The sequence below is a fragment of the Panulirus ornatus genome, chromosome 23 (assembly GCF_036320965.1).
Source record: "Panulirus ornatus isolate Po-2019 chromosome 23, ASM3632096v1, whole genome shotgun sequence".
NCBI classification, from domain to species: domain Eukaryota; kingdom Metazoa; phylum Arthropoda; class Malacostraca; order Decapoda; family Palinuridae; genus Panulirus; species Panulirus ornatus.
Genome location: NC_092246.1, coordinates 754,342 through 766,483, shown reverse-complemented (window position 1 = coordinate 766,483; position 12,142 = coordinate 754,342). Strand labels below are relative to the sequence as shown.

The 12,142-nt window shown below is 41.1% G+C and overlaps 1 protein-coding gene across 14 annotated transcripts in view; it reads left to right on the top strand.

Moving 5' to 3' along the window:
- LOC139756701 (uncharacterized) overlaps positions 1–12,142 on the top strand; it is a 378,118-nt gene that overhangs the window by 216,237 nt on the left and 149,739 nt on the right. For all 14 annotated transcript variants that reach the window (XM_071676382.1, XM_071676380.1, XM_071676379.1 and 11 more), the window contains one exon: positions 6,043–6,185. In XM_071676382.1, coding sequence (XP_071532483.1) covers positions 6,043–6,185 — 143 coding nt within the window. The remainder of the gene's footprint in view (positions 1–6,042; positions 6,186–12,142) is intronic.

Below are 12,142 nucleotides of genomic sequence, written 5' to 3'. Positions count from 1 at the left end.
CCTCAGGCACTTCACCACGAGCCATACATACATTGAATATCCTCACCAACCAGTGAACAGCACACTCGCCCCCTTTTTTAATAAGTTCCACTGCAATGCTATCCAAACCCACCGCCTTGCTGGCTTTAATCTTCCGCAAAGCTTTCACTACCTCTTCTCTGTTTACCAAATCATTGTCCCTAACCCTCTCACTTCGCACACCACCTTGACCAAAACACCCAATATCTGCCACTCTATCATCAAACACATTCAACAAACCTTGAAAATACTCTCTCCTTCTCTTATCACCACTACTTGTTATTACCTCCCCATTAGCCCCCATCACCGATGTTCCCATTTGTTCTCTTTTCTTAAAGAACGCCTTTTATTTACCTCCTTCCAAAACATCTTTTATTCTCCTTAAAATTTAATGATACTCTCTCACCCCAACTCTCATTTGCCCTCTTTTCACTTCTTTCCCCTTTCTCTTGATGTCCTGCCTCTTTTTTTTTTTTTATACATTTTTCAGTCATTTGCACTATTTACCTGCAAAAATCATCCAGATGCCTCTCTCTTCTCTTTCTCTAATAATCTTCTTCATCCCACCACCTTCGACCCTTTCTAACCTGCCCACCTCCCATGCTTCTCATGCCACAAGCATCTTTTGCACAAGCCATCACTGCTTCCCTAAATACATCCCATTCCTCCCCCACTCCCCTTACATCCTTTGCTCTCACCTTTTTCCATTATGCACTAAGTCTCCTGGTCCTTCCTCACACAAGTCTCCTTCCCAAGCTCATTTACTTTCACCACTCTCTTCACCCCAACATTCTCTCTTCTTTTCTGAAAACCTCTACAAATCGTCACCTTCGCCTCCACAAGATAATGATCAGACATCCCTCCAGTTGCACCTCTCAACACATTAACATCCAAAAGTCTCTCTTTCACACACCTATCAATTAACACGTAATCCAATAATGTTCTCTGGCCATCTCTCCTACTTACATATTTATGCTTATGCATATCTCTCATTTTAAACCAGGTATTCCCAATCAACAGTCCTTTTTCAGTACACAAATCTACAAGCTCTTCACCATTTCCATTAACATCATTATTATCATTATTGTTATAAGGAAGTAAGTTTAAATAGATGTGGGTGAAAATTAAATTTGATGGCGAGAGATGGTTGATGATTATTAGTGCTTGTGCACCAGGACTTGAGTAGAAAGATCATGAGAGGGAAGTGTTTTGGGAGCAGCTGAGTGAGTGTGTTAGCTGCTTTGATGTTAGAGAATTGGTATTTGTGATGGGTGATTTAAATGCAAAGGTCAGTAATGTGGCAGTTGAGTGTATGGAGTAGAAAGTGTAACGAATGGAAATTGTGAACAGCTTGTGGAGTTGTATGCTGAAAAAGGACTCTTGATTGAGAATACTTGGTTTAAAGAGAGGGATATGAGCAAGCACATGTATGTGAGTAGGAGAGATGTGAAAGAGAGACTTTTAGGTGTGAATATGTTGAGAGGGGCTGCCATTGAGATGTCTGATCACTGTCTTCTAGAGATAAGGCTGAAGATTTGTTGGTTTTTTGGAAAAGAAACAATGCTGGTGAGAAGAGAGTGGTGAGAGTAAGTGAGCTATTAAAAGAGACTTGTAAGGAGAAATATCTGGAAAGATTTTGTGTAGAATGGCAAAAGGTCAGAGTAAATAAAGTGGTTGAGGAATGGGAGGTATTTAAGGAAGCAGTGTTGGCATATGCATGTGATGCATTTGGCATATGCAAGGTAGTAGTTGGGCAACTTAGAAATGGTAGTGAGTTGTGGGATGAAGAAGTAAGATTATTAGCAAAATACAAAACTGAGGAAACTGAGGCATTTGGGTGGTGCTTACAGGGTATAAGTACAAATGATTGTGGAAAATTAAAGAAAAAGCTGCAGGTCAAGAGGAAGGTGCAGGGGTTGAAAAGGAGAGAAGAGAGTTAGGGTGAAAGAGTATCTGTAAACTTTAGGGAAAATACAATGTTTTGGAAGTAGGTATATAATATGCAAAAAACAAGAGAACAGATAGAAGCATTGTTGAAGGGAGCAAACTTAGAAGTGTGAACAGGTATTTATGAAGTGAGGAGGAGATGGAGTTAGTATTTTGAAGGACTGTTTAATGTGGTTGTTGATAGAGTAGCAGATGTAGGATGTTTGAGTCTGTGTGGTATGTGAAGTGAGAGTCATGGAGAGTGGTTTTGTGAAGAGAGAAGAGGTGGTGAAAGCTTTGCGTATAATGAAATGTGGCAAGGTGGCTGGAGTGGATGGTATTGCAGTTGAATTTATTGAGAACGGGATGATTGTTTTGTTGATTGGTTGGAAAGGATATACAGTGTATGTGTGGATCATGGTTAAGGGGCGTGAGGATTTGTGGGATGCATGTATAGTGTCATTGTATAAGATCAAGGGTGATACAGGTGATTGTTCAAACTACAGAGTTAAGTTTGTTGAGGATACCTGGTAAGTTGTGTGGCATTGTATTGAATGAAACATTGTAGGCATGTATAAACCATCAGATTGGGGAGGAGCATTGTGGTTTCAGTAGTGGTAGAGGATGTGTTAATCAGTTATTTGCTTTAAAGAATGTGTGTGAGAGGTGCTTAGAGAAACATAGGGGTTTTTATATGGGATTTGTGGATCTGGAGAAAGCATATGGTGGGTTTGATCAAGATACCTTGCAGAATGTTTTGGCATTGTATGGTATGGGAGGAGGGCTGGTGGAGGCAGTAAGAGGTTTTTGTCAAAGGTATGAGGCATGTGTAGTAGTGGGAAGAGAGGAGAATGAATGGTCCCTAGTGAAGATTGGTATGCAGCTAGAGTGTATGATGTCACCATGGTTGTTTAATATGTTTATGGAGGAGATGGTGAGGGAGGTTAATGTTGGGAGTCTTGATGAGAGGAGCAATTATGCAGTTTGTAGGGGATGAAATGGCCTTGGAAGTGAATCAGTTGTTGTTTGTTAATCATACAACACTGGAACAGATTTGAATGAGAAAATGCAGAAGTTGGTGACTGTTTGGAAGTGTTTGTGAAGGGAGAAAGTTGTGAGTGTATGTGAATAAAAGCAAAGTTATCAGGTTTAGCAGGGTTGAGGTACAGGTTAGTTGGGGTTTTAGTTTGAATGGAAAGAAACTAGAGGAAGTGAAGAGTTTTATATTCCTGGGAGAGGACATGGTGTGGTTAGTGAAAGAGTTGTCATGGGGTGGGGGAGAGGCAAAGGTTCTGGAAGCACTGAGGAATGTGTGGAAAGAGAGAATAGTATCTGGGAGTGCAAAGATGGACATGTTTGAATGAATGTTAGTCTCAACAGTGTTATATGGTTATGAGGCATGGGCTGTAGACAAGGATATGTGGAGGAGGGTGGATGTGTCGGAAATGAATTGCTTAAGGACAAAATGTTATGTGAGGTGGTGTGATTAAGTAATGAAAGGATAACAGTGTGTTTGAGAGAGCTTAAGAGGGTATGCTGAAATGGCTTGGACATCTAGAGAGAATGAGTGAGGAAGGTAGGTTGAGAAGCAGGATTTATGTGCAGAAGTGATGAGAACATATAGAACAGGACAATCGAATTGGAGTTGGAAGGATGTAGTGCAAAAGATTTTGAGTGATCAGGGGCTGAACATGCAGAACGGTGAAAGGCATCCATGGAATGGAGTAAATTGGAACGATGTGGTATATTAGTGTCGATGTGCTGTCAGTGGGGTGAACCAGGGCATGTGAAGCATCTGGGTGTAGACCATGGGTAGTTCTGTGGGGCCTGGTTTTGGATAGGGAGCTGTAGTTTTGATGCATTACACATGACAGCTAGAGAATGGATGTGATCAGATGCGGCCTTTCTTCATCTGTTCCTGGTGTTACCTCGCTAATGCAGGGAACTGCAATCAAGTTTGAAAAAAAAAATTTATTTGTATTATTATTGTTATTGTTATCTTATTTTATTTTATATTATTTATTATACTTTGTCGCTGTCTCACGCATTAGAGGAGTAGCACAAGGAAACAGACGAAAGAATGGCCCAACCCACCCACATACACATGTATATACATACACATCCACACACGCACATATACATACCTATACATCTAAACATATACATATACATACATAATACAGACATGTACATGTATATACACATTTACATAATTCATACTGTCTGTCCTTATTCATTCCCGTCGCCACCCTGCCACACATGAAATGACAACCCCCTCCCCCTGCATGTGTGCGAGGTAGCGCTTGGAAAAGAGAATAAAGGCCACATTTGTTCACACTCAGTCTCTAGCTGTCATGTATAATGCACTGAAACAATAGATCCCTTTCCACATCCAGGCCCCACAAATTTTTCCATGGCTTACCCCAGACGCTTCACATGCCCTGCTTCAATACATTGACAACATGTCCACCCTTGTATACCACATTGTTCCAATTCACTCTATCCTTGCACGCCTTTCACCCTTCTGCATGTTCAGGCCCCGATCACTCAAAAATGTTTTCACTCCATCTTTTCACCTCCAATTTGGTTTCCCACTTCTCCTCATTCCCTCCACTCTGACACATATATCCTCTTTGTCAATCTTTCCTCACTCATTCTTTCCATGTGACCAAACCATTTCAAAACACCATTTTCTGCTCTCTCAACCACACTCTTTTTATTACCACACATCTCTCTTACCCTTTCATAACTTACTCGATCAAGCCACTTCACACCCATATTGTCTTCAAACATCTCATTTCCAGCACATCCACCCTCCTCCACACAACTCTTTCTATAGCCCACGGCTCGCAACCATATAACGTAGTGGGAACCACTATTCCTTCAAACATACCCATTTTTGCTTTCTGAGATAACGTTCTCACCTTCCACACATTCTTCAAGGCTCCCAGAACTTTCACCCCCTCCCCCACCCTATGACTCACTTCCGCTTCCATGGTTCCATCCGCTGCCAAATCCACTCCACTGAGAGAGCAGAAGAGGATGTATTGAAATGGTTTGATCACATGGAGAGAATGCCCAGATTTAGTCCATCAACAGCATTGACCCCGGATACCACATCGTTCCAGTTCCCTCTATTCCTTGCACGCCTATCACCCTCTTGTATGTTCAGGCCCCAATCGCTCAAAATCTTTTTCACTCCGTCCTTCCACCTCCCATTTGGTCTTCTGCTTCTCCTTGTTCCCTCTACCTCTGACATATATCCTCTTTGTCAATCTTTCCTCAATTATTCTGTCCATATGCCCAAATTATTTCAACACACCATCTTGTGCTTTCTCAGCGACACTTTTTATTTCCACACATCTCTCTTACCCTTTCATTACTTGGTTGACTTGATCAACCACACCGCACCACATCCACCCTCCTCTGTATAACTCTATCTATAGCCCATGCCTTGCCACCATATAGTATTGTTGGAACTACTATTCCTTCAAACATACCCATTTTCGCTCTCCAAGATGACGTTCTCTCCTTCCACACATTCTTCATTGCTCTCAGATCCACACATTCTTCATTGCTCTCAGAACCTTCACCCCCTCCACCACCCTGTGACTCACTTCCGCTTCCATGGTTCCATCTGCTGCTAAGTCCACCCCCAGATATCTAAATCACTTCACTTCTTCCAATTTTTCTCCATTCAAACACATCCTATTTAACTTGTCCCTCAACCCTACTGAACCTAATAACCTTGCTCTTATTCACATTTACTTTCAACTCCCTCCTTTCACACACTTTTCTAAACTCAGTCACCAACCTCTGCAGTTTCTCATTTTAATCAGCCACCAGAGCTGTATCTGTGAGCATTATATCCAAAGAATTGATTAATAGATTTTTATGGAAGTATGAAGACAGTTTAGGTCGCACTCAAGAAGAAGTATTTGCTCTGTAATGATTGTAGATTAGAGAGAAAGGTTACATGATAGAAATCTGTGGCACATGAAAGCATATTCATCTTCATTCTAAGAGAGATAACAAGATTTATCTTAACAGCTAATTACTTGGATAGGTTATTGGTATAATACATTTGTACCTCTGCAGCTGAATAGTATCCGTCGATGTGGTCACACAGGATCGTTCTTCTTCCTTGGATTGGGGCGGTCAGCTGTTACGGGTGCTGGAGACATTTGGATGTTGACCGAAGATGCTGTTATTGCTGAGAATATGCACAGTATCATAAGAAAGTAAGTTATATTGGAGTATACTGTAATGAAGATTTTTTGAACCCTTAAACATGAGGCATGATTCAGAAATTCCATTGCAGAATGCACAAAAATGAAAGGAAATTATAGAATATGTTTCCTCTTTAAGATGATAGAATAGTATTTAAAAGTAATAGAAAATACACAAAATTATTACCCTTGTATTGGCCTGGTCCACTACTGAGTGAGCATCTGGGAAGGATGTGAATGACATGTTTGGCAACAACTGTTATGAGAGGAATGTGTAAAATGAAGATTCTTTCTCTGTTGAGCTAGCTTTCATGCTTTACTCTAATTTGATACACATGAACAACATTATTGTTATTTTATATTTATATTTATTGTACTTTGTTGCTGTCTCCCGCATTAGCAAGGTAGCCCAAGGAAACAGATGAAAGAATGGCCCAACCCACCCACATACACATGTATATATATAAACACCCACACACGCACATATACATACTTATACATTTCAACATGTACATACATATACATACGCAGACATGTACTTATATACACATGTACATATTCATACATGCTGCCTTCATGCATTCCCACTGTCACACATGAAATGGCAACCCCCTCCCACTGTGTGCACGCAAGGTAGCGCTAGGAGAAGACAACAAAGGCCACATTTGTTCACACTCAGTCTCTAGCTGTCATGTGTAATGCACTGAAACCACAGATCCCTTTCCTCATCCAGATCCCACAAAACTTTCCATAGTTTACCCCAGACGCTTCACATGCCGTGGTTCAATCCATTGACAGCACGTCGACCCTGGTATACCACATCATTCCAATTCACTCTATTCCTTGCATGCCTTTCACCCTCCTGTATGTTCAGGCCTCGATCACTCAAAATCTTTTTCACTCCATCCTTCCACCTCCAAATTGGTCTCCCACTTCTCTTTCCCTCCACCTCTGACACATCCTCTTTGTCAATCTTTCCTCGCTAATTCTCTCCATGTGACCAAACCATTTCAATACACCCTCTTCTGCTCTCTCAACCACACTCTTTTTATTACCACACATCTCTCTTACCCTTTCATTACTTACTCGATCAAACCACCTCACACTACATATTGTCCTCAAATATTTCATTTCCAACACATCCACCCTCTGCACAACTCTATCTATAACCCTTGCCTCACAACCGTATAACATTATTGGAACCACAATTCCTTCAAACATACCCATTTTAGCTCTCCAAAATAATGTTCTCTCCTTCCACACATTCTTCAACGCTTCCCAAACCTTCGCCCCCCTCCCCCACCCTGTTACTCACTTCCACTTCCATGGTTCCATCCGCTGCCAAATCCACACCCATATATCTAAAACACTTAACTTCCTCCAGTTTTTCTCCATTCAAACTTACCTCCCAATTTACTTGTCCCTCAACCCTACTAAACCTAGTAACCTTGCTCTTATTCACATTTACTCTCAGCTTTCGTACCTCAACCCTACTGAACCTAATAACCTTGCTCTTATTCACATTTACTCTCAGCTTGCTTCTTTCACACACTTTACTATACCAAACTCAGTCACCAGTTTCTGCAGTTTCTCACCCAAATCAGCCACCAGTGCTGTATCATCAGCGAAGACCAACTGACTCACTTCCCTAGCCCTTTCGTCCACAACAGACTACACACTTGCCCCTCTCTCTAAAACTCTTGCATTCACCTCCCTAACAACCCGATCCATAGATAAATTAAACAACCATGGAGACATCACGCACCCCTGCCACAAACCTACATTCACTGAGAACCCATCACGTTCCTCTCTTCCTACTCGTACGCATGCCTTACATCATCGATAAAAACTTTTCATTCACTGCTTCTAGCAACTTACCTCCCACGCCATATACTCTTAATACCATCCATAGAGCATCTCTATCAACTCTATCATATGCCTTCTCCAGATCCATAAATGCTGCATGCAAATCCATTTGGTTTTCTAAGTATTTTTCACATACATTCTCCAAAGCAAACACCTGATCCACACATCCTCTACCACTTCTGAAACCACACTGCTCTTCCCTAATCTGATGCTCTGTACTTGCCTTCATCCTCTCAATCAATACTCTACCATGTAATTTCCCAGAAATGTTGAGTATTCCTGGAAAATTATTGGGAGAGTAGTGATTGAGAGGATGAAGGCATGTACAGAGTACATGTAATTTGAACACTCACCTTTATCCCCTTTGCCTTTGTACAGTGGCACTGTGCATGCATTCCACCAATCCTCAGGCACCTCACCTTGAACCATACATACACTGAATATCCTTACCAACTAGTCAACACCACAGTCACCCCCTTTTTTCAGTAAGTTCCACTGCAGTACCATCCAAACCTGCCGCCTTGCTGGCTTTCATCTTCTGCAAAGCTTTGTTATGACCTCCTCATTTACCCCCTTCACCAATGTTCCCATTTTCTCTCTTGTCTTACACACCCTATTTACCTCCTTCCAAAACATCTTTTTATTCTCCCTAAGATTTATTGATACTCTCTCACCCCAACTCTCATTTGCCCTCTTTTTCACCTCTTGCACCTTTCTCTTGACCTCTTGCCTCTTTCTGTTACACATCTCCCAATCATTTGCACTATTTCCATGCAAAAATCGTCCAAATGCCTCTCTCCTCTCTTTCACTAACAATCTTACTTCCTCATCCCATCACTCACTACCCTTTCTAATCTGCCCACCTCCCACCTTTCTCATGCCACAAGCATCTTTTGCATAAGCCACCACTGCTTCTATAAATACATCCCATTCCACCCCCACTCCCCTTACATCATTTGCTCTAACCTTTTTCCATTCTGCACCCAATCTCTCCTGGTCCTTCCTCACACAAGTTTTCTTACCAAGCTCACTTACTCTCCACTCTCTTCCCCCCAACGTCCTCTCTTTTTTTTTCTGAAAACCTCTACGTATCTTCACCTTTGCCTCCTAAAGATAATGATCAGAAATCCCTCCAGTTGCCCCTCTCAGCACATTAACACCCTAACATCCAAAAGTCTCTCTTTCATGCACCTATCAATTAACTCATAATCCAGTAATGCTCTCCGGCCATCTTTCTTACTTATATATGTCTACTTATGTATATCTCTCTTTTTAAACCAGGTATTCTCAATCACCAGTCCTTTTTCAGCATACAAATCTACAAGCTCTTCACCATTTCCATTTACAACACTGAACACTCCATGTACACCAATAATACCCTCAACTGCCTCATTACTCACCTTTGCATTCAAATCACCCATCACTATAACCTGGTCTCTTGCATCAAATCTGCTAACACACTCACTCAGCTACTCCCAGAACACTTGCCTCTCATGATCTTTCTTCTCATGCCCAGGTGTATATGCACCAATAATCACCCATCTCTCTCCATCCACTTTCAGTTTTACCCATATCAGTGTAGAGTTTACTTTCTTACACTCTATCACATACTACCACAACTCCTGCTTCAAGAGTAGTGCTACTCCTTCCCTTGTGCTTGTCCTCACTCCAACCCCTGACTTTACTCTTAAGACATTCCCAGACCACTCTTCCCCTTTACCCTTGAGCTTCGTTTCACTCAGAGCCAAAACATCCAGGTTCATCTCCTCAAACATACTACCTATCTCATTTTTTCTCATCTTGGTTACATCCACACATATTTAGACACCCCAATCTGTGCCTTCAAGGAAGATGAGCACTCCCCACATGACTCCTTCTTTTTCCCCTTTTTTTTTTTCTTCTTTCAAACTATTCGCCATTTCCCGCATTAGCGAGGTAGCGTTAAGAACAGAGGACTGGGCCTTTGAGGGAATACCCTCACCTGGCCGAATTCTCTGTTCCTTCTTTTGGAAAAAAAAAAAAAAAAAAAAAAAAAAAAAAAAAAAAACGAGAGGGGAGGATTTCCAGCCCCCCGCTCCCTCCCCTTTTAGTCGCCTTCTACGACACGCAGGGAATACGTGGGAAGTATTCTTTCTCCCCTATCCTTTCTCCCCTTTTAGAAAGTTAAAATACAAGAAGGGGAGGGTTTCTAGCCCCCCGCTCTTGTCCCCTTTAGTTGCCTTCTACGACACACGGGGAATGCATTATATGACATGAAAATATTACAACTTTTGCACTTAACTTCATCGTTAGGAAAACTGGTTAGCTGGTGTGTGAAGGATATTGAAGACTTTGTTTCTTTCTGCTTACTGAAAACTTTACTCTTACTTCAGGCACATTTATTTCATATTATACCCTAATTTCAACAGCTACGTTTGTGAGTGTGAATAGCTTGGATGTATTTAGATGTATTGCACCCTCATACTACTTAGAATTTTGAGGAGGTTGATTGGATTGCACAGATTGGGAAGATTTTGGAAAAGGCTTTTACTTTGAAAGCATTGAAGCTTTTTAACTTGTCATGAGCTACACAAGTCCTCCATTATCACAGAATTATATCAAAGGAATATGAAACACTTGTTACATAATTTCTTTCATGAGTGTAATTTCACTGGGGATGTCTTCCCCTTCTTAAATAATCCCACCAAAATCCTTTCACATTTCTCATTATTCTTTTTCACTTTTCTTACCATTTGATACATACCATAATTGTTCCTCTTGGTGACTTAGGTCATTCAACAATCTAAGTTCCACAGGTTACTGCACATTCACAACTTTCAGATGGACAGTTATAATTGTGGTTTTAGGGTTATTGAGGAGAGCAGATTTTTTTCCTCACTCATTCTCTCCATGTGACCAAACCATTTCAAAACACCCTCTTCTGCTCTCTCAACCACACACTTTTTATTACCACACATCTCTCTTATCCTTTCATTACTTACTCGATCAAACCACCTCACACCACATATTGTCCTGAAACATCTCATTTCCAGCACATCCACCCTCCTCCGCACAACTCTATCTATAGCCCATGCCTCGCAACCACTATTCCTTCAAACATACCCATTTTTGCTTTCCAAGATAATATTCTCGACTTCCACACATTCTTCAACGCTCCCAGAACATTCACCCCCCTCCCCCACCCTATGATTCACTTCCGCTTCCATGGTTCCATCTGCTGCCAAATCCACTCCCAGATATCTAAAACACTTCACTTCCTCCAGTTTTTCCCCATTCAAACTTGCCTCCCAATTGACTTGTCCCTCAACCCTACTGTACCAAATAACCTTGCTGTTATTCACATTTACTGTTAGGAGAAATATGTTTTAATTCTTTTTTATTGTAATTGTAACATAGTATGGGGTACAGCATTGTTTCTAGTGAACTATACTTCTTTAGTGCAATGGATATGAAACTTCAGTGTTTTTTGTTTAATCTCTCACATGATACCAGAATTTACCGTCACAGTTAGAGAAGTACTAACACAGTTAAGTTGAAGACTAATAAAAGTCCCTACCACTCGGTAGACCATGCTATACTCAGCAAGGTGCCGCATCTCATGATTACTATTCGGCCTTTGGCATGTCAAGGGTGGGCCATTTTGAACTGTTTCTTTCCATGCACCTTGACACTTTGAAACTCTCTACCTTCTCATGCCATCGTTCCCAATAACTATGACCTGGCACATTTTCAAAGACAGGTTTATCACTCTCTTCAAAATTTGTAAATACTTTTCCTTGTCTTTTCTTTTTCCTCACATAATTCTCTTTGTATTTCAATGAAGGCCTTACCCTGATGTGGACTTTTGTCCATGGTATTTTCAATAAATCTCTCCAGGATGGAGTAGTCCTGCAGGACTGGAGACTGGGAGACATCACTCCTATATATGAAAAGGGAAGCTTTGAGTTGCCTGGCAATTTCTTTCCTATTGTCTCACATCATTTTCATGTAAACTGGTATTGATTGTTAGAGATAAAATCTTAGTCTACCTTAAACAGTACAGACTGATCAATAATACTCTGCATGGTTTTAGGTGTAGATCATGCCTTACAAACCTCCATGAA